This window comes from Mobula birostris, chromosome 6, assembly GCF_030028105.1.
Source record: "Mobula birostris isolate sMobBir1 chromosome 6, sMobBir1.hap1, whole genome shotgun sequence".
Lineage (NCBI taxonomy): Eukaryota > Metazoa > Chordata > Chondrichthyes > Myliobatiformes > Myliobatidae > Mobula > Mobula birostris.
This window is the reverse complement of record NC_092375.1, coordinates 169,189,851-169,217,371: the sequence shown is the minus strand read 5'-3', so window position 1 is coordinate 169,217,371 and position 27,521 is coordinate 169,189,851. Positions and strand designations below refer to the sequence as shown.

At 40.8% G+C, this 27,521-nt stretch overlaps 2 protein-coding genes across 2 annotated transcripts in view; both read right to left on the bottom strand.

Annotated features, from left to right (window-relative positions):
- LOC140199572 (dynein axonemal heavy chain 11-like) overlaps positions 1-5,918 on the bottom strand; it is a 47,262-nt gene extending 41,344 nt beyond the window's left edge. Inside the window, 6 exon segments of the mRNA XM_072261870.1 lie at positions 1,537-1,730; positions 4,530-4,652; positions 4,880-4,943; positions 4,945-5,048; positions 5,127-5,267; positions 5,871-5,918. Of these exon segments, the coding sequence (XP_072117971.1) occupies positions 1,537-1,730; positions 4,530-4,652; positions 4,880-4,943; positions 4,945-5,048; positions 5,127-5,174 (533 nt within the window). The 5' untranslated portion in view covers positions 5,175-5,267; positions 5,871-5,918.
- A 3,819-nt stretch (positions 5,919-9,737) lies between these two features.
- LOC140198762 (dynein axonemal heavy chain 17-like) overlaps positions 9,738-27,521 on the bottom strand; it is a 29,828-nt gene continuing 12,044 nt past the window's right edge. Inside the window, exons 4-7 of the mRNA XM_072259773.1 lie at positions 25,014-25,249; positions 13,089-13,211; positions 12,791-12,860; positions 9,738-9,920 (exon numbers count right to left, since the gene is read on the bottom strand). Of these exons, the coding sequence (XP_072115874.1) occupies positions 9,738-9,920; positions 12,791-12,860; positions 13,089-13,211; positions 25,014-25,249 (612 nt within the window). The remainder of the gene's footprint in view (positions 9,921-12,790; positions 12,861-13,088; positions 13,212-25,013; positions 25,250-27,521) is intronic.

The following is a 27,521-nucleotide window of genomic DNA, read 5'->3' as shown; positions in this document are numbered from 1 at the left end:
CTTGTAAGAGATATTAGTGACTTTTCTGTCTCCTGAGATGGAGGTTGAGAGATCTAGAAAGGCAAACTTGGGAGATGGACAACATGAACAACAGAACAGGATGGAAACTAGCAGGAAAAATGGAGAAATTGTCAAGTTTTACATGGGTACAGGATATGGCACCAATGCGGTCATTATAGCTTTGGAGAAAGAACTGAGGGAATGATCCCTAACAGTCTGGAACAAGGATAGTTCCACTCATCCACCAAAAAAAAGGTATGGATTGGGTGTGTGGACACATAGCTACACTTTTTATTAGAGAAAAAGGAATGGAATGAAAGGAGAAGTTGTGAGCATAAGTACCTTTGTCGACAAGCCCAACAGCAGTGGATGTGAATATTGCTATGCTATCGTACCTCGGGTAATTCAGAAGCTTTGACCTTGACATTGCCACACTGGGTGAGGCAGGTCAGGCATCATCTTCAGAACAAGCACTGAAGCAAGAGTGTGTCTCGTGGATACCACAAAAGCATTTCTTCTCAAAATTCTGTCAACTCCCAGATTCCAGGAGCCATAGTTTCTACAGTTTTGGGGCAGCTGTGAGGTCCATAATGTCTTGTATCTGTGCAGAGATTCTTTACTTGTCTACCAAAGAAAATTGGGACTGACGATAAGGAGATCAAAGAACTAATCAACTGCAAATGTGAAGCAATTCTAGATTTTCGTGTCCTCACAACAAAAGAAATAGCTTTATAAGTATCTGTTTTACCAATATTGCAGAGTCTAAAGTACTTCATTAGGTAATGAGTACTTTGGATCACAATAAGTGTCATTGATCAGGGTCGACCATGGACGTTGACTGCCGGCTGTCTATCTGATCTGCAAGGCAGTACGATATGAAAAGCAGGATGTTGTCCATGAAGCAAACTCCTTCTCTCCAAGCAGCTGATGAATCCAAAGGAGCAGTAGAGATTGATAGTTTGGCACCAACCAGCGGCGTCACGGGAGCTGCCAGTCATAGTTGAACTCCAGCTCTGGATTTTTCCTTTGGGGTTTACTCCTGAAGCTTTCCCTGTGAGTGGGTATAATCCCAAGGCAGTGGAGGTTTGAGATCAGAGTTTCCTTCTCCTAGATGAGCTGCCAAGCACAGCTGATGAACCCTAACTGGCTGAAGTGACTGGTTCAGCTTGAAGGCGCCAATGACCCACCTTTGCCCTTTCTCCTTTCGGTGGAAACAGTCCCACCAGACTTATGGATGAGCCACACGTGAAGGCCAGGAATTGGACTTGGTTGTCAGAGGCTACTTGAGGTGCTCGCAATTGGGAACATTTAATAAATAGTAGGAGCTTATCTCCACTACTTCCCCCGGCTATGACAACCTTAAGGAACTGGATCATAATAAATACTACCTAATTTTTATTTCAAGCAAGATTGCACAGACTGCAACAGTATGTCACCTTCAAAATTAAATAATTAGCTGTTAAGTACTTTAAGATACCAAGGTTCTAAAGATTCTGTAGAATAAGTAATTATAACAGTGCATAATGATCAGATTACCTTATTGCATACGTCATGCGATCGGGACGCAAAGCACGCATCATAATAAGTTTCTGAAGAGAGCTGTTGTTTTTCCATTCTTGAGGAAACTCTTCTTTTTCTGGGCATTCGGATTCAACAAATTTTTTCCAACGTTTGACTGAACCTTCAATATCCCTGTCCAAACCACGAAACTCATCCATGAAGCTCATTGTCTGTGGGCACAAATACGCATGAAGATTACATTTCTATTTCATTAATAGTATTGCAAAAAAAAAAAAATCAAAGTCCAATACCAAGATAAAACAAAAAGTGCTGGTAATTCTCAACAGTTAAATAGTGAGAAGACAGCGTTAGGCCAATAACCTTTCATCAGAACATCCCATATATGATCAAATTGACTTTTTAGAATCTTACGTCCTTTCCTAATTTGTTTATTAAAGGTAATAAGTATTTGACATCAAAGGAGATTTATCAGGATTAATTGTGTATTCCTGTGTTTGCAAATGGGAGCCAAAACGTGTTTAAGAAATGGAAAATAATGTTGCTGCTCCATCTTGAATCTGAACACCTACACCCAGGTGTAGTGTTAGTATAAGGTTGTTCCTTTCTTGTATTTTGAATGCAAACCCATTGCCTGCTGGAATCAGTTAGCAGGTTAGGGATTATTACAGTCAGATATGTAAGTGAAGTTAAGAACTAAAAGTTCAGAAGTTCAGAGTTCAAAGTAAAATTTATTATCAGAGTACATACATGTCACTCCATACAATACTGTGATTCTTTTTCTGCGAGCATACTTAGCTAATCTATAGAACAGTAACTGTAAATTGCAAGCATCAGGAACTGTTAACTGTACACAAACTGTGCAAATACAGCTATAAATAAATAGCAATAAATAATGAGCATGAAATAATATAACAGAGACCTTAAATGAGTGTAGCTATCCCCTTTTGCTTAAGAGCCTGATGGTTAAGGGGAAGTAACTGTTCTTGAACTTGGTGGTTCAAGTCCTGAGGTACCTGTACCTTCTGCCTGATGGCAGCAGCAAGAAAAGAGCATGGAAAAGAGAAAGTCTGCAGATGCTGGAAATTCAAGCAACATGCACAAAATACTGGAGGAACTCAGCAGACCAGGCAGCATCTACGGTAAAAAGTATAGTCGACGTTTTGGGCCGAGACCTTTCAGCTGGACTGGAGAAAAAAAAGATGAGGAGTAGATTTAAAAGGTGGGGGAGGAGAGAGAAACACAAGGTGATAGGTGAAACAGGGAGGGGAAGGGATGAAGTAAAGAGCTAGGAAGCTGGCTAATGAAAGAGATACAGGGCTGGAGAAGGGGGAATCTAATAGGAGAGGACAGAAGGCCATGGAAGTAAGAAAAGGGAGGAGCAGCATCGGAGGGAGGTGATGGATAGGCAAAGAGATAAGGTGAGAGAGGGAAAAGGGGATGGGGAATGGTGAAGGAGAGCAGTGGGGGAAGCATGACCGGACGTTTGAGAAACTGGGTGGTGAGGTTCTTTGATGATTGATGCTGCTTTTCCATGGCAATGTTTCATGTAGATGTGCTATGGTTGGGAGGATTTTACCCATGATGTACTGGGCTGAATCCACTACCTTTTGTAGGATTTTCCGCTCAAAGGCATTGGTGTTCCTGTACCAGGCCATAATGCAGCCAGTCAGCACATTTTTCACCACACATCAGTAGAAGTTTGCCAAGGTTTTCAATGACATGCTGAACCTCTGTAGACTCCTGAGGAAGAAGAGGTACTGTCGTGCTTTCTTTACAATAATATTTATATGATGGATCCAGGGCAGGTCCTCTGAGATAGTGACACCTAGGAATTTAAAGCTACTGACCCTCTGATCCTCCAATGATTACTGGATCATGCACCTTTGATTTCCTTCTCCTCAAGACTACAATCAGTTCCTTGGTCTTATTGACTTTGAATAGGAGGTTATTATTATGACACCACTCAGCCAAATTTTCAATCTCCCTCCTGTATGCTGATTCATCACCACCTTTGATACAGCCCCCAACAGTAGTGTCGTCAGTAAACTTGTATATGGTGTTGGCGCTGTACTTAGCCACACAGTCATAGGTGTAAAGCGAGTAGAGCAGGGGGCTAATCACACATTCCTGCGGTGCTCCTGTGCTGACTGAGATTGTGGAGGAGATGCTTTTGCCAATCCGAACCGACTGAGGAAATCCAGGATCCAGTTGCACTAGGGGGTAACTGAGGCCCAGGTCTTGGTGATTATTGATTAGTTTTGAGGGGATGATGGTGTTAAATGCTGAGCTGTAATCAATAAAGAGCATCCTGATATATGCATCTTTGCTGTCCAGATGTTCCAGGGTTGTGTGAGAACTGAGGGGATTTCCTGGTTCTGTTCATAAATTTATTGTTGAAACTATTAGAAATTCCTTATGGTTACTTTTTCAGGATGTAATGAACAGATTCCTCACATGACTAAAGCAGGAGAATCTAAGGCCTTCCTGTATGAACTGCATGAATCCCTCAGCACTTATCACATGCAAAGAGGAAGCTCAGCGTTTATCTATCCAAAATAACCTTGCTGACTTGTCTGACAGCCAGGTCCCAATGCAATCAAGGTTCTGGAAAGTATAGAAGAACAAACATTTAGCCCTGATTAACTCACACAAGTTTCTAATAGCTGTTTTGCGTGCCTAAATGCATTACCTCATCAACATGATTAGGCATATTTATGGAATTATTGCATTCAGGATAGGGTCCCATGAAAATGGCCCTCTTTGTTCCCTTCTACCTTGATAATGAGCATAATTCATAACAAGATCAACAATAATGAAAGTACAGTTTTATTACCAAGTCCAACCGAGTTATGGAATTTTGAATTGCTGATTATATTTTGACAAAAATATACAGGATCTAAAGAACAACTGCATAGCTGCCAGTGAGTAACTCTCTTTAAAAATTTTATGTTATTTACTTCTGCTATTCTTTCTGCAAATAAACAAGATTGCAAGATACAAGCATATACCTTTATTGCACTCCATGCTGCATTTGACAGGAAGTCCACAGGACTGTTGTAATTATGGTCAATATTAAATCTGAGCAAGAAGTCAAGTTCATGAGCATCTATTTCCTTTTTCAAAAGTAAAAACTAGACAAGGAAAATTGGAATCAATGTTATTATTTTGACATGAATGATTATTTAATATCTAATTTTACAACTAATCCTTCCACATTGTCAACATTTTACTTTCCTAATCCTGGTATACCTAATATAAGAATATCAAAACTCTACATAGTTCAAATTAAGTTGTTAACATTTCTGAGACAAAAATATAAGTGCCACGCAATGTTTGGTTAGACGTTTCAAATGCACACCTGAAATGCCAGTTGAGCTGTAAAGGTAAGTTTGTCCCTTTCAAATAACCCACGGCTCACAGAGGAAGGTTGAGTATGTGATTGCATCAATTAGATTAGTCACCCGCACATGAACATTACCAGACTCTTCAGTCTGTTGTATAGCTTTGTGAAACACAGCAGCAAATGCCTAAAAGATAATCACATTGTTAGCTGTTTATTTTGAGTGTGAAAAGGTTATGTACAAACAGTGCGCAAAAATATTAACCTTGAGTGAGAACCTGTACATAGGATTGATCATACTTAGATCACTCATGATGAAATAGAGCAGTGAAGCTCTGACAGCTGCAGGAGGATAATGTTCACGAGCTTCATTGATTGTTACTTCATTACATTTAGCTTCAAGAGCCTACGCAAAGAAAAAAAGTAACAATTAAGGTGCGGCATCAAACATTTTTAAGCAACTGTCAATCTCCCGGTCTTTTCAGAATGATCAGATGTGTACCCTTGCATACTGACACCTGGCTCAAAAGGCCAATATTCGCATGTAATCTTTGCTTGACAGCCCACACCACATCCCAGTCACCTCAGACTCTGCCCTTGGCCTAAACCCAACCACATTCATTTCAAAGGAATTTGTGGACTGAGATTCAGGAGTGAGAACTTGCTCTTTAACTCAAGGTTGCTGAAGTCAGTCATGGTGACAATTAAGTACAGAATAGATTTGAGATGTGCATCTTTCTGATGTGTGAAAATATCCTGAAAATATCATTAAAGCAATTGCCTGATGACTTTCTATTTTCGAACTGATTTTGCTCCAAAATTATTTTTAGTTTAAGTGAAGCAATGGGTCACAAAAATGTTACTTTAAATATGGCTCTACAACACTTTTTGCCACAACACTCCTGAAGTACTTTAGTTCTCATCATTAGACTTCCATTAAATTAAAAGAATATATTGGGATGGTTGATGAAAATGTTTGGCTGTAAGAGGAGAATTCAGAGGAACTCACCAAGGAGTAGGCTGAAAGGTGAAAATTCAGAGATGAATCCAGGCATTCCCAGCAATGAGATAAGGAGAAGAAAAACATGATGCAGCAGATGTCAAAGTCAGAGGTTCAAAGGAGAAGACTGGGATGGAGACATCTGCAGAGAGGGAAGGACAAAGAACTTGATGGAATTTAACAACATGGATCTGAATTTTAAATTTGACGCACTGGAACAACTGGCCATGCAGAATAACAAGGACATGAGCTCACTTAGCGTGGAAATGATATGGATAGTTGGTTTTAAGATGAACTAATGTTCATAGAAGACATAGAAATTTGTCCAAGATCATATAGAAAACGTCAAGTCTGGAAGTGACAAGGTATGAATGGGGTTTTAGCGGTAAATGAGCTGAGGCAGCATGGGGACAAGTATTGCTAGAGATGGATGGACAGAATATAGCATTAGAACATAGGGTAGGATCCCACGAAGTTCAACTTCTAGACTGTATGATTTGGCCTGACACTGGGAAACAAGAATTCACTGTTTGATTGTCTGTGTATACTGAACATATACAAGGTTACACACATAAAAGTTGCTGGTGAACGCAGCAGGCCAGGCAGCATCTCTAGGAAGAGGTGCAGTCGACGTTTCAGGCCGAGACCCTTCGCCAGGACTAACTGGTTAATTTTTTTTTAAAGAAAGGAAATTGTAACTGCCACTCAAATTTCATAAAATGATGGGTAGATGATTAGTAATGATTATTGGTAGACCAACCTTTTTACAAGGTCCCCTACCTCGACCTCAGTGAAAGGCAAGATCTACCTACTAAATCGTTTAGAGAAAAAACAGCTCAGATTGTACTTCCAATTTGAGGCCTTTTATTTGGGCGAATTGTATTTGAATTACACAAAATACTTTTGTCAAACTTTCAGATCAATTCAAACAAGAAAACACCGTAACTAGCATATCAAACAGGCCATAGTTGTCTTTATTTAAGAATATTACAATACTTCACACCTTTAATTCTAAGTTTCATTATTTAATTTTATTTCAACATGAAAAATAAATGGATAAAAATTGACTTTTGCACTCAGTGTGATAACTGGGACTGAATACTTTCTGCTAGTTCCCTGAAATTTGGCTCATAACTACAGACAGCCAGTCTGAGACAGTCTGTGAGGTGTAGGGTTGCCAACTGTCCTGTATTCCCTCCCCGCTAAGGTAGAACGTTCCTATGAAACCTTTTGTGTCGAAATGCTTTACGCTGAAGAAGCAATTACCATTAATTTATATGGGAAAAAATTTTGAGCGTTCCCAGACCCAAAAAAAAACCTACCAAATGATGCCAAATAACACATAAAACCTAAAATAACACTAACATATAGTAAAAGCAGGAATGATATGATAAATACACAGCCTATATAAAGTAGAAATAATGAAAATTAAGCCAAAACCAGTTCGTGGGGTAAAAAAAAATCGGCACGTACGTGCAGCCGCACACAGGTGCCCGCGCAAGACTTCATGGTCATGGTAGTCTTTCTCGGGGTAAACACAAATGTCCCGGGATTTGACTGCTACTTTTGTCCGTTATTTGGGAGTGAGAAAGTTGCCAGCCCTAGTGAGGAGTCTGTCAGTAAATCAACTCCTGTATTTAGATTTAATATTTTCATCTGTGAAAATGCAATTTCACATAGATAATACATAATAAATGGGCAGACTATTATTTAAATGGGGAAAGAATTCAAAGTTCGGAGATGCAACGGGACTTGGGAGTCCTCGTACAGGATACCCTTAAGGTTAACCTCCAGGTTGAGTCAATAGTGAAGAAAGCGAATGCAATGTTGGCATTCATTTCTAGAGGAATAGCGTATAGGAGCAGGGATGTGATGTTGAGGCTCTATAAGGCACTGGTAGAAAGGATGTGCTGACGTTGGAGAGGGTTCAGAGAAGATTCACTAGAATGACTCTGGGAATGAGAGGGTTAACATATGAGGAACGTTTGTCCGCTCTTGGACTGTATTCCTTGGAGTTTAGAAGAATGAGGGGAGACCTCATAGAAACATTTCAAATGTTGAAAGGCATGGACAGAGTGGATGTGGCAAAGTTGTTTCCCATGATGGGGGAGTCTAGTACGAGAGGGCATGACTTAAGGATTGAAGGGCGCCCATTCAGAACAGAAATATGAAGAAATTTTTTTAGTCAGAGGGTGGTGAATCTATGGAATTTGTTGCCACGGGCAGAGGTGGAGGCCAAGTCATTGGGTGTATTTAAGGCAGAGATTGATAGGTATCTGAGTAGCCAGGGCATCAAAGGTTATGGTGAGAAGGCGGGGGAGTGGGACTAAATGGGAGAATGGATCAGCTCATGATAAAATGGTGGAGCAGACTCGATGGGCCGAATGGCTGGCTTCTGTTCCTTTGTCTTATGGTCTTATAAGTTGACCCGAAGTAGGCACTGACTTTTAGTGGTATAAAACCAACGCGCACACCGCGCATTGCTTGGCCCCATCAGTAGTAATTGCCACCAGTTTATGAATGAGGATGTCATTTTCACGGACATATTTTTTAAAACTCATTTATCCTCACCTCTCATTCTTTCCTTTAATTGCAAAAGATTGAGGAAGTCCTCCCTTGTTGTAAAATCCTGGAAAGCCATTCTGACAAATACAATAAGCTGAGCTGTTTGCATTACATCCAGGGATTCATTGAACTGTAGTGAAAAATATTCACATCCTCTGACAGTGACTTTACCCTCCTTGTCACTGTTGCAGGGCCAAGCAGTATATTACGTATTGTGGTTGTGATGCTGTTTTTGTTTTTAAAGTCATTAAAAACAGTCTCTGCGGTAATGACCATTGCTTCCTTGAATAAATCGCCATCTGTAAAAGGCTTCTTGTGTTCGGGCAAAAGGTGACTTACACAACATGATGCTTCAATAGCAGTCTTATTTTGAGCAGTATGTTTTGTGGAAAACGATTGCTGGGCCTTCAACCCCAATTTCAGCTCAACTTTCCAGGCACGAATTGTGCTCTTTGGGGGGTAGGTGTCTTTAAATTCCTGGTGGTTGGTGTTGCAGTGCCGCTCCAGGTTCCCTCTTTTAATCAGTGCTTGTGTTTGGTTGCACAACACACATATACACTTGTCTTTCACCAAGGTAAATAGAAATTCCTCTTCCCATTCTGGATGGAATTTGTATGTTTTCACCTTCTTTCATGGAGCCTCCGCTATGCTATCAGGATATCACGAGCGATTGCCAATTGCATCACCTCTGATCTGGGCTGGCATTTACGTGCCGGGTGGCACCTAATTAATTAGCTTGTTTATTTCGGCTTTTTTTCTTAAAGGTGTGCTGTGTGCATCCCGACTACCGCTGCACCACTGCATGCTTCGCGGCCTGGAGGCTGGGGACACTGCCATGTATTGATGTTTGCGACAGTCTGTACTTTTATCTAATCTGATTGGTCACTTTGATGCAGCACAGGCTACGCTGAAAACGCAGTGCATGGCGGGGGAACTACACACATGCGCACTGGGCAGAAAGAACGGAACTAAACCCCTGCAACCCGGAAACAATCTCTCTTTACAAATAGCTTTTTACCCAATTTCCCTCGGGATCAATAAAGTATATCTATCTATCTTAGTGAAAATATTGCTATATTACCATTATCCTAATTAGTATTACTTACTTTTATAATGCTCACATTACAACAGTATTTGTGTATTTATTTTTGATTTTTCTTCGGGATCTACTGGGAAAGTCTCAAAGATCGACCGGTCGATCGCGATGGACGGGTTGGCGACCCCTACCTTACACCATTATGAAACATTTAAGCAATGGATTTGCAAGTGAAAATGGAACAAGCTTCCAGTAACAAACCTTTAATATTGTATTCATTGGCTTTTCCGTACCTTTGTTTCTATTTCAGCTGCTGTATCTTGAGTGGTTTCAAGATTTTTTACCAGTAATGTATCTCCAAGGAAATTCCAGTCTGCAGCTGAAAGCCATGTTAATAATTCATCCTCAAGTAACTTCAGCTCAATTTTGAAATGATTCTGTTGCTTGGTGAGGTCAGACTAAGAAAACAAAAGATTTCTCTGATGCTATTTCTAATAAACTGAGTAGCAACATAATTTTCATTTCATCAGTAGCTTTACAAGTAATAGGAATGGTGGTCCAGCAGTTTTAGATTTATAGCACTGTCAGTTATGACTTCTTGAGTGCTGAATCACTTTTATGGTGATAGTAATTTAACACCATGTAGAATACTTACAGAAAATTTTTTTCATTGAGATAGCAAGGAGTCTAAAGGTACTGCAACATTTAAAATGTGAAACATCAGTTCCTATTATATTCAATTGATAGTAATTCAATATGCTATTACACAATTTATAACACTAGACCAGAAAATAATATCTTCTTTGTCTTAGATAGTCCTTCAGCATCAAGGGTAACTTCTCTTCATTCTGGTTTGTGGGTTCTGAGATGACTGATAAGTCCAGATGGAGATTCTGCAGCATATCATAGACATAACAGAAAAGTGGCCGAGGGAATAGCTGGACTAGTAGATACCAGCTCTAACAAAGGTGCAGGTAAGAGTGGAAAGGGAGGGTTGCCTTCCTGGTGAAAGAGGACATAACAATGGTCATTACAAATGATATTCTTGGGCATCAGCCAATGAGGCCATACGAGTTAAACTTGGAAAAGAAGAGGATGGTCTGATGGCATTGTATTATAAGCCCCCATCCTACCAGTGAGTGGGAAACGGAGGAGCAGATACACAACATAAACTCAGCTAGTTGCAAACAGAATAGGATGGTATTAGTGAGAGAACTTAACTTCCATGGACCAACCGTCGTGTAAAAGCCTTGGACAGAGTAGAATTTGTGAAGTATGCCCAAGAAAGCTTCCTTTATCAATACATAAAGGAACCTGCAAGAGAGGATGCAGCACTCCTCCTGGGGTATGAAATAGGTCAAATGGCAGAAATGCCTGTTGGTGAGTACTTTGGGTCCAGTGACCATAATTCTATTTGTTTTAAAATAGTCATGGAGAATGATGTGGCCAGTACACAGGGTAAGGTATTGAATGGGGGCAGAATAAATTTTGAGTCATTTAGTGGGATCTTGCAGAGGTTGATCAGGTAAGATTGTTTGCTGGAACATAGTGTCTGCCAATTGGAAGGCCTTCGAAAGTGTGATATCCAGTGTTCAGTGCCCGCACGTTCCTGTTAGGGTGGAGGGCAAGGCTGGCAGGTTTCAACAACCCTGGCTGATAAGATATACTGAGGCTCTAGTTAGGGTAAAGAGTGAGGCATATGCTGCTCTACACTAGTTGGGAACTAGTTAATTTCTTGATGAGTACAAGAAATGTTAGGGTGCACTTAAGAGTGCAGTTTGGTGGGCAAAAAGGAGATAATAGAGAGATCTGACAGGCAAGTTGAGATTCTACTGGTACATGAACAGTAAAAGGTAGCTAGGAAAAGAATAAGAACCCTTAAAGATCAGCATGACCATTTGTATGTGGAATAAAAGGATATGGGTGAGATTTATTATGAACATTTCTCTTCAGTTTTTTTGTCTGTGAGAAATCAGTGGAAATGGGGGGAAATGAGTGGTATTGCCTCGGCCAGATAGGAATTAGCAGAGATGAGATAATGAATCCCCAAGGCCTGACCCAGTGCATACTTGGAGCTTGTGGGAAGCTAGAGAAGGAATTATGGAGGCCCTTCCCGATATTTTGCTTCCTTCCAAGTATGGAACAAGCCACACTCTACTTGAGTAGCAAAATCCCTGGAATCATTGTGAGGTGCTGAATCTCCGAGCATCTTCTCAAGATCTTCGGAATCAGAATCAGGTTTATTATCACTGGTATGTGTCGTGAAATTTGTTAACAGCAGTGCAATGTAATGCATAATATAGAAGAGGAAGAAAAAATAATAGTAAATAAATTACAGTATATGTATATTTAGATTAAAAATCATGCAAAAACAGAAATAATATACATTAAAAAGTGAGGTAGATCTTGGTGGATTGCAGATTCTGTCCTCACCCTTTCATAAAAAATGGCACATTTTCCGATCCTACCTCTTCCTTCCTCTCCTTCCAATAGTTCCAAGGAGTGTTTGAACACAAATGCTTTTTTTTGTACTGCTTTCATTCATTAAATCTCAAATTTCCACATTTCTTCCCAAACAATAAAATAGAGATACTCTCCCAGTGCTCACCTTACTTAGTGATACAACACAGTATCAGGCCCTTCCGGCCCATGAGCCTGCGGTGCCCAGTTACACCTGTGACCAATTAACTTACTACCCCAGATACCTTTGAATGGTGGGAGGAAACCAGGGCACTCAGAGGATACACACACATCCATGAGGAGACCATTCAAACTCCTGACAGATGGTGGCGAGAATTGAACCAAGGTTACTAGCACTGCAATAGCATTACACTTCCGTCCTGACCCAAAATTAGCAATTTCACTACAAAATTCTATCTTTAAATTAATGTTGGATCCATTCTGACATCTTACATTCCACAAAAACGGCCACAGCAAAATAGAACCAAACTTCTCCGAATGCACACACTCTCAATATAACCTTGAGACGACAGTAATCTCAATAATTACACCCATCATGTGATGTATTATGATGCTTGATCTGGTTGTAGGATACTTCTCTTTTACATATTTGCATTGACAGCAATTTCTTTTCTTGGATACAACAGAAAGGTGAAGAATGAAGAATAAAGCTTTTTTTTGTATTGACTGTGAATTTGAAAATTAAATCTATCCACTCTTATTCTGTAACTGTTACCTTTTATACAAAAGAAGAATATTCTCAAATTAATGGCTCCCTCTCATAGAAGCTGCCTTACCCTCTAAACCTCTCGAGCATTTTGTATAGTTCTGTGGATGCTGTTCAAAAAGGAATCAACAAGCAGATTACCTTCAGTTGTTCCAGGTCAGGCCTTTCAAAGTTCACAACCTCTGCAAGTATCTGGTCTTCTAAGCCATCCCTGAAAACGGTGAGGTTAATTAGAGTAGTTTGTGCTTGTATTTCAGGTTTATAATGAGGATTAGCCAGTTTGGTGTGTAGAATCAAATGGAAATTGGGATGAAATGGACATTCTTTATCTCCAATTCTAATGAACCTTTAAAAATAATAATTAGCTTAATTATTTTTTAGTACTTGTGCTTTATATAAACATAAATTGCAGACAGTGTTGATTAAAATCTAATGTTACCTTCCTTTCTTAATTGTGTTCCTTCCAAGTAAAGGGTCTAACACTGGATCAATCATCTCTTCCATGTTTTCTATTAAAACAGTGTCTCCCACACCAAGTGCTTGTTCTAAGACATCCATGTACCTATTAAATGGAACACAACATTGTCAGTGAAAGATTTCCAATATCTACAGTATGTTTAATGATGCAAACAGGGTATTAACTACATAAATAAACCAACAGCATTGCTTGTTATTAAACAAATCGACAATAGGAAGTCAGATTAGTGCCCATCAGACAAAGTACAAGATTATAATCATTCACAGTTCCCTTCTCTTCTGAAAGTACAAATTGTTTTTGATGCACAACCTTCGCATAAATTGAATTCCAGATTGCAATTACTCTGAATAAAATTCTTTCTATTGCATGTCCCTCATATCCTTTGCCCAAAAGTTTTAATTTGTGTTCCTGATCCTTGTATTATTGGCAAATAGGAAGAGCTCTCTATCTCACCTACCTAAGCCAGTCATAACCTTGTGCATCTTGATGAAATCTCCAGTCATTTTTTCTTTCTTCCAAACAGAATCACTCCAGCATGTCCATTCTCAACACATAGGTGAAACCCCCCCATTTATAGAATCAATCTGGTAATTTTTTTCTACATGTTATAGGTCCTTCACTTCTTCCTGTAGATTGGTGAACAGAACTGGATATAAATCTCCCTTTGTAGAACAAATAGTTCTATATACATCCCTGCTTGCTAGTCCAGACCTCTATTTATAAATGGGTGATCCCATTCACATTATCGATGTGTGCTCCCTTTTTCTGGGACTTATGTGCCGATCGCCTGTCTGTGCACATGCTTTAAAACTGTGCCGTTTGGTTTACGTTGCTATCCATTTTCATTCTGCCACAATGCATCATTTCACCTATTATTGTATTAAGCATCATCTGCCTCTCATCTTTCTACGCAGTCTACTGTCTATTTTTTTTAAACTGAAACTTTCAATAAGACCATAAGGCATAGGAACAGAATTAGGCCATTTGGCCCATCAAGTCTGTTCCACCATTCCATCATGACTGATTTATTACCTATCTCAACCACATTCTCCTCCTTTCTCCAGCTAACTTTTGTCGACCTTACTAATCAAGAACCTTATCAACCTCCACTTTAAATATACCTGATGACTTGGCCTTCACAGTCATCTGGGGCAATGAATCCCGCAGATTCATTGCCTGCTGGTGAAAGAAATTTCTCCTCATCTCTGTTCTGAAGGGGAGCCTCTCTGGTTCTAGACTCCACCATTAGTGAAAACAACTTCTCCACATCCACTCTATCTAGGCATTTCAATACTTAATAGCTTTTAATAAGATCACTCCCCCCCCCCCAATTCATCTAAACTCCAGTGAGTACAGGCCCAGAGCTATCAAGCGCTCCTCATACATTAATCTTTTCATTCCCAGAATCACTCTCCTGAACCTTCTATGAACCTTCTCCGATGTCAGCACATCTTTTCCTTGATAAGAGGTCCAAATCTACTTGCAATACTCCAAGTACAATCTAACCAATGCCATAACGTTATATCCTTGCTTTTATATTCTAGTCCTTTCAAAATGAATGAAAACATTGTATTTGCCTTCCCTACCACTTCCCAACCTGCAGGTTAACCTTCAGGGAATCCTGCACAAGGACTCCCATGTCCCTTTACACCTCTGATTTCCCAATGTTCTCACTATTTAGGAAAAAAGTCTACACTTTTATTCCTTCTACTAAAGTGTATGACCATATGCTTCCCTACACTATATCCAACCTGCCACTTCTTTATCCATTCTCCTAACCTATCTCCTCTGCAGACACCTTGCTTCCTCAAAGCTACCTTCCCCTCCACCTCTCTTTGTATGGTCAGCAAACCTGGTGACAAGGCCATCGATTCTATCACTTAAATCAGTGATGTGTAAAGTGAAAAGAACACTGGCCCCTGTGGAATAACACTAGTTACTGGCAGCATCCAGAAAAGGCTCCATCAGCCAATCTTCTATCCATGCTGGCATCTTTCCTGTAATACCATGGGCTCTCATCTTGTTTTGCAGCCTCATGTGCAGAACTTTGTCAAAGGCCTTCTGAAAATCCAAGTAAACAACATCCACTGACTCTCCTTTGTCTATCCTGCCTGTTTCATCCTCAAAGAATTCTAATAGATTTGTCAGGCAAGATCTCCCCTTCAGAAAACCATGCTGACTTTGGCCTATTTTATCACATGACTCCAAGTACCCTGAGACCTGATCCTTAATAATCGACTCCAACATCTTCCCAATACTGGTCAAGCTAAATAGCCTGCAGATTTGCTTCCTTTGCCTCCCTCCCTTGTTAAAGAGTGGAATGATATTTGCAATTTTCCAGTCTTCCAGAACCTAGTGATTCTTGAAAGATCACTAATCCCTCCACAATCTCTTCAGCTGTTTCCTTCAGAACCCTGGGGTGGGGTCCATCTGGTCTGGGTGATTTATCTACCTTCAGACCTTTCAGCTTCCCAAGCACCTTCTCCTTTGTAATAGCAACAATACTCACTTCTGTCCCCTGACAATCCCGAGTTTCTGGCATACTGCGAGTGTCTTCCAGAGTGAAGGCTGATGCAAAAATACTTATTAAGTATTTCTCTGTCTCCCACTACAATCTCTCCAATGTCTTTTTCTCAGGGTCCAATATCCACTCTTGCCTCTTTTACTTTTTATATATCTGTAAAAACCTCTGGTATCCTCTTTTATTAATTATTTAGTGATAGAACAAAATATCACCCTTGAAGATCATGGAATTGAAAAACTTACTGATTTAATCAATGACATTTATGAGACTGGAGTAATATCAGAAGAGATGAAAAAAATCAGTATTTATCACTCTTCCTAAGAAACCTGGAGCAATAGAATGTGAATTACATAGGACCATAAGTTTAATGAGTCATATTACTAAGATACTTCTAAGAATTTTTATGACAAGAGCTAAAAGTAAGATAAAAGCTGAAACAGGTAAAGAACAATGTGGTTTTGTGAAAGACAAAGGTACAAGAAACGCGATATTGATGTTAAGGATACTATCAGAATGAGCTATTCAAGTGCAAAAAGATTTGTTTGTTTTATCGACTACACAAAAGCATTTGATAAAGTGAAGCACAATAAGTTATTTGAAATATTACAGGAAACTCTAGATCTAGATTCAAAAGACCTCCACCTAATCAGAAATCTGTATTGGGAACAAACTGCCGCTGTAAGAATAGACGGAGAAGTGAGTCAGTTTACGAAAATCAAGAGAGGCGTTAGACAAGGGTGTGTTTTCTCCCTTGATTTGTTTCATGTGTACAGTGAAACAATATTACAAAAAATGAGAGACATCTTGGGAATCAAAGTTGGCGGTGAAAACATCAATAATTTCACTGTGTTAATAGCAAGTATGGAGGAAGAACTACAAAACTTAATTGATATAGTTATTGAAGAAAGTACAAAAATGGGTCTATCTATCAATAGCAAAAAGACAGAATGTATGGTGATATCCAAAAAGAAGGAGATTCCTATCTGTAGGCTGAAAATAAACCGGGAAGACATAAAACAAATACAGAACTTTAGCTACTTAGGATGCTGGGTGACATCAGATGGCAGGTGCGACACCTTTACGAGAATGAAGAGTATACTGACCAACACTAAACTAGGCATGAAAACCCGCCTCGGAGTACTGAAATGTTATGTTTATCCAGTTATGTTATATGGATCAGAATGTTGGACAATATCTAGTAACATGAGGAAACAAATTGAAGCAGCAGAGATGTGGTTTTTGAGGAGGATGCAAAGAATATCATGGATGAAACGAATATCTAACAAGGATGTCACAAACAGAGCAAGCACGAAAAGGGAAATAATGTAATGGATCATGAAAGGGCAATGTAACTTCGTTGGACATGTGATTAGGAAAGAGGAGTTAGAATGCACGGTAATTATGGGAAAGATTGAAGGGAAGAAAGCAAGAGGAAGACGAAGATAAATGATGATGGAGACAGCAGCCAGAGAACTGGAAATGAATACCAATCAATTGATCCACTTGACCCGAAACAGGAGTGTGTGGGCCATGGCAGTCAAAGCTCAATCTGGGGATGGCACCTGATGATGATGATGATGATGATCCTCTTTTATATTATGGGCTACTTACCTTCATATTTTATCTTTCTTTATTGCTTTTTAGTTGCCTATGGTTTTTAAAAACTTCCCAATCTCCCCCAATCAAAAAAAGCATCAGCCATGATTGAACGGTGGAGCAGACTCAATGGGCCAAATGGCCTAATTTGACTTCTGTCTATATGGTCTCTAACTTTCTACTAATTTTTGTTATATTATATACCCTTTCCTTTGCTTTTATGCTGTCTTTGACGTTGTCGGCCATGCTTACCTCAACCTCTCTTTAGAATACAACTATTTCTTTGAGATGTATCTACCCTGCGCTTTCTGAATTGTTCCCAGGAACTCCAGCCACTGCTGTTCCACTGTCATTCTATCATAGGATCATCATTGTCTCCTAAGGGTTTAAGCTCCCTAATCAAATCTGGTTCGATACACAACACCCAGTCCAGAATTGCCTTTTCCCCAATGATTTCAACCACAAGCTGCTCTAAAAGGCCATCTCATAAGCATTCTACAGATTCACTCTCTTGAGATCCGGCACCAACCAGATTTTCCCAAACTATCCGTACATTGAGATCCCCCATGACTATCATAACACTTTCTCTTTCACATGCTTTTTCTATCTCCCATTGTAATTTATAATCCACATTCTGGCTACTGTTCAGAGGCTTGTATCTAACTCCCATCTGGGTCTTTTTACCCTTGCAGTTTCTTAACTCAACCCACAAGGATCCTACATCTTGCGAGTGAGGGCAGCACCAATGGTGGAGGAAGGGAAGTACCATTCTTCGAAGAAGGATGCCATCTCTAATGTCCTGGAAAGGAAAGCCTCGTGCTAGGAACAGATGGTGGGTGGAGATGAAGGAAATGAGAAAAGGGAATAGCATTTTTACAGGAGGCAGGCTGGGAAGAGGTATAGTCAAAGTAGCCATGGGAATCAGTTAGTTTATAAAAGATGGATCCTCAACTGGATCCTCGACTTCTGAACCAGAAGACCACAATCTGTGGATTGGTGATAATATCTCCTCCTCGCTGACAATCAACACTGGTGCACTTCAGGGGTGTGTGCTTAGCCCACTGCTCTACTCTCTCTATATACCCATGACTGTGTGGCTGAGCATAGCTCAAATACCATCTATAAATTTGCTGATGATAAACCATTGTTGGTAGAATTACAGATGGTGTCAAGGGGGCATACAGGAGTAAGATATGCCAACTAGTGGAGTGGTGTCGCAGTAACAACCTGGCACTCAACGTCAGTAAGATGAAAGAGCTGATTGCGGACTTCAGGAAGGGTAAGACAAAGGAACACATACCAATCCTCATAGATGGATCAGAAGTGGAGAGAGTGAGCAGTTTTAAGCTCCTGGGTGTAAAGGTCTCTGAGGATCTAACCTGGTCCCAACATATCAATGCAGTTATAAAGAAGGCAAGACAGCGGCTGTACTTCATTAGGAGTTTGTGGACCTCAGGAAGGGTAAGACGAAGGAACACATACCAGTCCTCATAGATGGATCAGAAGTGGAGAAGTGGAGATTTGGTATGTCAACAAATACACTCAAAAACTTCTGTAGTTGTACTGTGGGGAGCATTCTGACAGGTTGCATCACTGTCTGGTATGGGGGACGGGGAGCTACTGCACAGGACCAAAAAAGAAGCTGCAGAGGGTTGTAAATTTAGTTGATTCCATCTTGGGCACCAGCCTACAAAGTAACCAGGACATCTTCAGGGAGCGGTGTCTCAGAAAGGCAACACCCGTTATTAAGGGCCTTCAGCACTCAGGGCATGCCCTTTTCTCACTGTTACCATCAGGTAGGAGGTACAGAAGCCTGAAGGCACACACTCAGTGATTCACGAACAGCTTCTTGCCCTCTGCCATCCGATTCTTAAACAGACATGGAACCCGTGGACACTACCTCACTTTTTTAACATACATTATTTTCTGTTTTTTGTATGATTTTTAATCTATTCAATATACATATACTGTAATTAATGTACTTATTTATTATTATTATTTTATTTTGTTTTTTTCTTCTATATTATGTATTGCAATGAACTGCTGCTGCTAAATTAACAAATTTCACAGCACACGCCAGTGGTAATAAACGTAAACAGGAGGAAATATGCAGATGCTGGAAATTCAAGCAACACACATAAAACATGCTGGTGAATACAGCAGGCCAGGCAGCATCTCTAGGAAGAGGTACAGTCGACGTTTTGGGCCGAGACCCTGCGTCAGGGCTAACTGAAAGAAGAGCTAGTAAGAGATTTGAAATTGGGAAGGGGAGGGGGAGATCCGAAATGATAGGAGAAGGCAGGAGGGGGAGGGATGGAGCCAAGAGCTGGACAGGTGATTGGCAAAAGGGATATGAGGCTGGAGAAGGGAGAGGATCATGGGACGGGAGGCCTAGGGAGAAAGAAAGGGAGGGGAGCCCAGAGGATGGGCAAGGAGTTATAGTGAGAGGGGCAGAGGGAGAAAAAAAGAGAAAGAGAAAAAAATAATAATAAATATTAAATAAGGGATGGGGTATGAAGGGGAGGTGGGGCATTAACGGGAGTTCACCAGCATTTTTTAATGTGTGTCCAGCGATAATAAACCTGATTCTGATTCTGATGTTGGCAGACAGTTTGCCTCCAGCAATGGAGACAGAGATCAAGAAAGGAGAGGGAAGTGTCAGATATAGAGCAAATGAATTTAAGGGCCGGGTGAAAGTTGGAGGCAAATTTGAAAAAATTGACAAGCTCAGCATGGATGCATGAAGCAGCACCAATACAGTTGTCCATGTCGCACAGGAAGAGTTAGGAAGCATTACCAGAGAAGGCTTAGAACAGGGACTGTTCTATATAGCCAAAATATCATTAATGTATTCCATATATTGCATGCTTTCATATGTAACACCTTCATTCTTGTATTCATCACTCTCTTTGATTTTGCTCTCATGTTACACTTCAGCTCATCCCACTGACTGAGATTTTGCCCTGTCATCTACCTGTGCTTCCTCACAGTTTCACTACACACTGGAACTACTTGTATACCAAATGCCCAATCTTCAGCCCCATCACTCCGGTTCCCATTACTGCTGCCGAATCAATCACTGCTCACTGCTGGCTATTGACAATCGCTGCTTGGAGGCCAAATGCATCCTCATCTACCATCATCAACAGGCTACTCCTTTGATTTGATCAGCACGTAACCCTAACCTTCCCAATTCATCAGGGCCATACTATTTGCTACACTCAGTTCCTCGTCCATGACCTGGACAACACGCTGACATCGTGTGGAGGGTTGCGTGCTTCAAGGACTCCATCGGGCGATGCCACCTCAGGGCCACCCACGTTGGAACAGCTGTGGACAAGATGCCGGATGAAGACTGATCCAACCCCGGCTCCCGAACAGACAGATTCATGTCTGCCCCTCCTGGGCCACACTTCATTATGAATCAAGCCAACGTATACGGTCGTGAACTAGAGGAGTGGCTTGCCAAAAAACCAATTAGAAGTGTGAAGAGAAAAAAACCTGCCATATGAAACAAAAGTAACTCAGTTCTTGAAAATGCAGTCTATACTGCTCCACGTTAAAGAAATGAGCCTAAGCAAAACTATTCATCAACATAAAATTATACTAGTTATTTACAGACAGTAAATTATGAATTTAACATAAGCATATATGTAGTCATGATCTCACCCAGGCAAGAGAAAGCTCAGGACGATTGGATCTCTGCCACTGGTCACTCCAACGAGCATCAAATCTCAGACCCAAGCTGCTCTCAATTCTTGTCTTTGGTGTTATTGGATGATCACCTGGACACAATGCACAAGATCACAAGAGGCTGCAAAGGATTGAGGACACAACCCTCCTCGGCATCAGAGACATCTTCAAGAGGCCTCCAAGAGGCACATTCATATGAAGGACCCACACCATCCTGGACATGCCCTCTCCTCGTAACTACCGTCAGGGAGGTGGTACCAGGAGCCTGAAGACCTACACGCAGTACTTTAGGAAAAGCTTCAACACTTCTGCTATCAGATTTCTGAAGGCACCACAAACCTATAAGCACTGTCTCGTCTTTACCTTATTCTCACCGTTTATTTTGTAATCTGTAGTAATTCTTAACACTTTGCAAAACAACAAATTTCACATCGTACAAGTCAGTGATAACAAACACGATTCTGATTCTTGACAAGATGTAACAGAACAGACCACTGAAGGCAACAATTTTCAAATTAAACTGCAGTCACTGATGCAGCAATGCATCAAATTCATATCATGCGTTACTGCTAGTTCTTTAAAAAAGGGTCCTCCCAAGTAGATCACAACTACTCTCTGCTTTCTGCCTTTAAGCCAATTTCTCTTCCGTGATACTAGTGATCTTTTAATTCCACAAGCCTCTATTTTTCTTATCACTGCTGAATGCCACTTTCCAAATCTTGTGTGGGACTTCAGCAAACGTCTTCTGAAAATCACTATGTTACATCACTCTGGAGGTGATAAACCTTTCAAATTCTCTTTGCTGAAGGGTTGTGGAGACTCAGTCATAACTCAAATTTTTTTTTGGTGTGTGTGCGTCTGCGTCTGCGTGTGCACGATGATTTTTTTTCAAGTCTTTACAAGGCGCGGAGCGAGAGAGAGAGAGACTGTGTGGCGTGCCACTCCTCACACAGACATTTCGCAGTATTTTTCCCTTTATTTTACGAGGTCGAGTTGCGATCTCGACACTCAACCCGGCACGGATGGAGAGCGTACTCGGGAGCGGCCCCGACTGGATTCGAACCTGGGAACCTCCGTTCCAGGGTCTGGTGTTGATGTCATTGCGCCACCAGCCGGCCCAGTCATAACTCAAATTAATAAATTGCTGGATATCAAAAGAATCAAGGGTAGTGCTGGGAAGTAGCTCTGAGCTGCAAGATGAGCCATGATCTCAGAGGATGCAGAGCAGACTCAAGGGCCAGAGATCTTAGTCCTGCTCCAATTTCTCAATCCACATGGGTGACATCCACAGTAAGCCTTTCATTAAACTTCTCTTTCACATAAATAAAAATGATTAGATCAATCAAACATTCATTTATCTATTTTTCAAAAAGATGAAATGGCAGAAACCTCATTCAGATACAAGCAGCAACATTTTCTACAGATCACTAACACTGGAAAACTGCTTTGAGTGGTGATAGACTGGAGCAGATCTGGGTATTGCCTCCACCTGGCCTAGCTAATTTTTTTTAAAAAACCAGAGGTGAAGTGCTTAGAATTAGGTGGCGAAGGTTAAAGCACATGGAGGGATTGAAAGGCCTGGGTCAATAGATCACTGGGTCAATCACTGCCCTATCTATTTTACTCCTTGTTCTTCCTCTCTTCTCAGTGCATTCTCATTGTTGCCACCATTGCATCTCTTACCTCACATCTTTTACTTCTCTACCACAACAGTTGGTGAGGCCACACTTGTGTGCGCACAGATTTGCTGGAGACGGTGCAGAAGAGGTTTACGAGGACGCTGCCTGGGCTAGAGGACTTGAGTTACTCTCAGAGGCTGGCCATGCTGGATCTTTATTCCCTGTGCGCAGAAAAATGAGGGGTGACCTCACAGAATTTTATAAATTGGATGGGTTGTAAGGTGAACAGTTACAGACTTTTCCCCGGGCTTGGGAAGTCTAAAACTGGAGAGCACAGATGCAAGATTCAAAGATTGAAAGTAGATTTATTATCAAAGTATGATGCAGAATGCAACCCTGAGATTTGTCTTCCTGCAGAGAGCCACAAAACAAAGAAACACCATGTTTCAAAGAAAACATCAAACAGCCAACACACAAAAAAAAAACAAATCATGCAAATTGCAAAAAAACGAGAGAATAACGCACAGAATATAAAACATCAAACGACAGAGTCCTTGAAACAGTCTAGGAATGTTCAGTTCAGTTCAGTTCAGTGCTCCAGGCAGCACTCTCCATTCCAAACCTCACCGAACCCCCTCGCAGACAGCAAAGTGCCAGATCGCTCAACTGGCCCAAAAACACACCATCAAAATGTCAATCACAGGTTCCAATTGCACACAGCTTAGTAGTAGAATCATATTTCAAAGAAGGAGTAAAAGTAGTTTTGTGAACCGTCTGAAGGATGTCGCTGTTGGTCATGTGGTTTACTGGCACCATTTTGACAAGAAGAGAAGGAGACCCAAGAGGCAACCTGGTTACATGGAGGGTAGAGAGTACCGGGAATGAGCTGCTAGAGGGAGTGGTCAAGGAGAATACAATGGCAACATTCACGAGGTATTTAGGTAGGTGCAAGGAGAGGGTTATGGGCAACAGGGATAAGCAGGGAGGATGTTGTGGTCAGCATGGACTAGTTGGATCAAATGGCCTGTCCCTGTGCTGCATTACTTTATGAATCTAACGGTCTTAGTTTTCAAAGTAATATTTCCCCTAATCCATGACAGAAGAAATTCTTATGTATCATGAAATCAGATGTCATGTATATATCTTTTCCTGCCAGAGGAGAATTTATAGACATTTTAAGCAGTGGGAGGGATATCAAAGTGAATGACAGTGAGAAATGGTCCAACACAGAGCATCTGTTCATATTTTATCATGTTTTTGTAATTTCTTTTTAACGTGACACCATGAGTGTCAAAAATCACATCCGATGGCTGCCTGGGGAGCACTTCAAGAACCCCATACTAGCGGGTATCACCATAGTTGTGAACAGCATCATGCAAACATCTTGCTTGAAAACGAAACACGATTTACAGGTTGGAAGAATTTGCCGTCAGCTCTCCTGTGTACAAACTTGCACATAAGCACTGCTCCGTAAACACAGTAACATCAAACAATGTTTGGCGTTATATGTACCAAGTCCTGCAGCAAATCAGAGGACTAAGAAAACATGAAGCCAGTTTTAACCTGAGGATTGAGGTACTGTGGAGGATCAAGCTGCTTCCATCTCTACTCACTCTCCAAGCATCCGACCTCGACCACTCTTCCCCACATTAACTGTCTCAGCAGACTACCTCCCCCAGAATCTCCTCCAAGATATCTGCTAGGCACCAGCCCACTCAAAAATAGTTATGTGCCCAATCATCATCTGTTTCTTATCCTCTCTGGCACACCAGCCCTACCAACTTCTCCAAAATTCATTTCCAGCAATTACTGATGATAACAGAGGAAAGAACTATTCTACTGCATAATAATTAGAGTTTCTTGCTAGTAGAATATTAAAGCCTCCCCGATGAATGCATTGTTTCAATGGAGCAAGCACTTTCAATTCATCTGAAAGTAAGATGTCTTCTCTCCTCTCCTGAACGTATCCCATTAGCTTTCACAACAATATACAGTATTCGAAAGCCCTTGGGAATGACCGAAGCACTTCTTGCTCTGAGTCTTTGCCTACACCTACAGTGACGCAAAGTTTTGCTTTCCGCACAAAATTGAACGCTCTTTAAGTTACACGAGATCCTTAAGAGCTTGCAAGATTTCAAAATTTCAATCTTTAAATTGGCAAAATGCACATCAGGGGCAGGTCTTCAAGCTGTTGTCTATCACGTACAAAAGGTAACCTGCAAATCAAGATGGTCTTTCACCCCTAGTGTTCTCCAGGCAGAAATAATCTCTACCCATCCCACTAAGCCACTCTCCTCTTGGAAAACTAAAATCATCTCCAGCATCGTTGCAAAGGCAGTAAAGTATCCTTTTGTCTATTCAAGTGCAATAAAGACAGTTCAAATGCAAGTGATTATTCCTTTCTATAATTGCTGCTTGTCATCTTGTTTGCAGATTTAGCTGCTGTCAGCTCACCCTTTTTGACCCAAGTTGACAACTTTCAAATTGCTGTTATATCTGTTTTTGATCCATTTCATTCCCTGGAGCTGAGGATCAATTAGGAGTGGCCAACGTTCACAATTAGAAACAATAGTGGCATTCTCTGTGGACATCTTATCACTCGGCAAGCCTTCGTTGTTCCAGGTTGCAATTGTTGCATCATCTGTTAGTAACGCAACGACTTCTAAATCTTCGGTCATTGGAACTGGAACCTGGCAAAGGAAGCAAGTTCATTAAGAATATTTAAAATTGATTCTTGTTCAAATTTGTGCTGTAGTAAAACCTAATAGAATTATTTTGTATTTTGTTAACTGTTAAACAAACAAAACTTAAACAAGAATATTTCCAAAAATTAATCATAGAATTTTCCATGTTAGCGAAGTTAACAGTATCTTTTGTTTTCTTCTTCACAAAAGCAAAGTACTTAAACAATGAATATTTTAGTCCAACTTAAAATAAAACTATCTTGTTCTGATCTAAAATATATCCATCTGAACTACATTCTTCTCTCATTATTGAGGTAATTATAACATTTGCCAGTTTTAACAATCTCTGCACCAGAGCTTTCCAAGTCAAAACTACAATTTCTACATGTAGCCATGTACAACAGTGATTAAGATATTAATTTAGTGAGATGATTTACTTTAAGTCCTTAATATAAAAAAGTGGTGACTTTATGATAGCTGAAAACTCCTTTGCTGTGAAAATGTCTCTGTTGTCCTCCAAATTGAACTAATCTAGCACGTTCAGGACTTTGATAAGCTTGACTATTTTTCAGACAATTGAGGGTGTTATTTCATGAACGTTCCAACATTTTAAATTCACATTTAAAAAAAAGGTTTTTAAATTCCAATTAAGTTAATTGGTTCAAAGAAAGCATAGAAACCAAGGCCTCAGCAAGAGTGCAGAGAGTTGGGGTAACTGGGACTCCAGTGATTGGCTGGGGAACAAGGGAGCTGGAGCCTCAATGAGTGAATGAGGAGAGTGCAGACCAGAGCCCAAGCAAACAGACAGGATGACGAGGAATTGATACCTCAGTGAGAGACTAATGAGTGCAGGAACTAAAGCCCCAGCTTAGGAATTGGGGTTTCAGCAAACAGTCACTGAGTGCAGGAACCAAGCGGACAGGGAGCAGGGTAACTGGAGTCCGAGACAGTAGACGGGGTGAGGAGGAAGCTGGGGCCTTGGAGAATGCGGGACACTGATAGGATGCAAAACTGGGCTGAGAAGTGGCAGATGGAGTTCAACCCAGATAAGTGTGAAGAGGTTCATTTTGGTAGGTCAAATATGATGGCAGAATATAGTATAAGACTCTTGGCAGTGTGGAGGATCAGAGGGATCTTGGGGTCCAAATCCATAGGACGCTCAAAGCAGATGTGCAGGTTGACTCTGTGGTTAAGAAGGCATACGGTGTATTGGTCTTCATCAATCGTGGAATTGAATTTAGGAGCCGAGAGGTAATGTTGCAGCTATATAGTACCCTGGTCAGACCCCACTTGGAGTACTGTGCTCAGTTCTGGTCGCCTCACTACAGGAAGGATGTGGAAGCCATAGAAATGGTGCAGAGATTTACAGGGATGTTGCCTGGATTGGAGAGCATGCCTTATGAAAACAGGTTGAGTGAACTCGGCCTTTTCTCCTTGGAGCGACGGAGGATGAGAAGTGACCCGATAGAGGCGTATAAGATTATGAGAGGCGTTGATCATGTGGATAGTCAGAGGCTTTTTCCCAGGGCTGAAATAGTTGTCACAAGAGGACATAGGTTTAAGATGCTGGGGAGTATGTACAGAGGAGATGTCAGGGGTAAGATGTTTACTCAGAGAGTGGTGAGTGCGTGGAATGGGCTGCCGGCAATGGTGGTGGAGGCAGATATGATGGGGTCTTTTAAGAGACCTTTGGATAGGTACATGGAGCTTAGAAAAATAGAGGGCTATGGGTAAGCCTAGTAACTTCTAAGGTAGGGACATGTTCGGCACAATTTTGTGGGCCGAAGGGCCTGTATTATGCTGTAGGTTTTCTACGTTTCTATGATTCTAATGGTCTGGAGGGTGTTAGCTCAGGAACTGATGTGCCAGCAGGTAGATGACAAATGCAGCAAACATCACTTGTTAATTCAGGTATCTAATCATCAGGATTTCCCAATAATCAGATGGCAAATTGTTGGGGCTCTACTGAATTTGTAATCATTTTTTAAGAGGTTGGAATGCAATAGACATGGAATGAAAACAAGTTCTGTTTAAACCAAGATTCTCTACATTATGAAAGAAATTCCCACTTATATTAATCCAACATTCAATGTCACCCAGCCACTACTCACAATGGCCTTGCCAAAGTAATAGTTATGAAGAATTTGAAATGATGAACAATTTCAAGCCTAATTTGGGGAGGTGTCAAGTAAAGACAATGCAGGGATTCTGAGATGCAGATCTTAGTCTTCAAGTATATGTTTCTCATTAGTTCTTATACAGTGAAATTAGTGTTAGC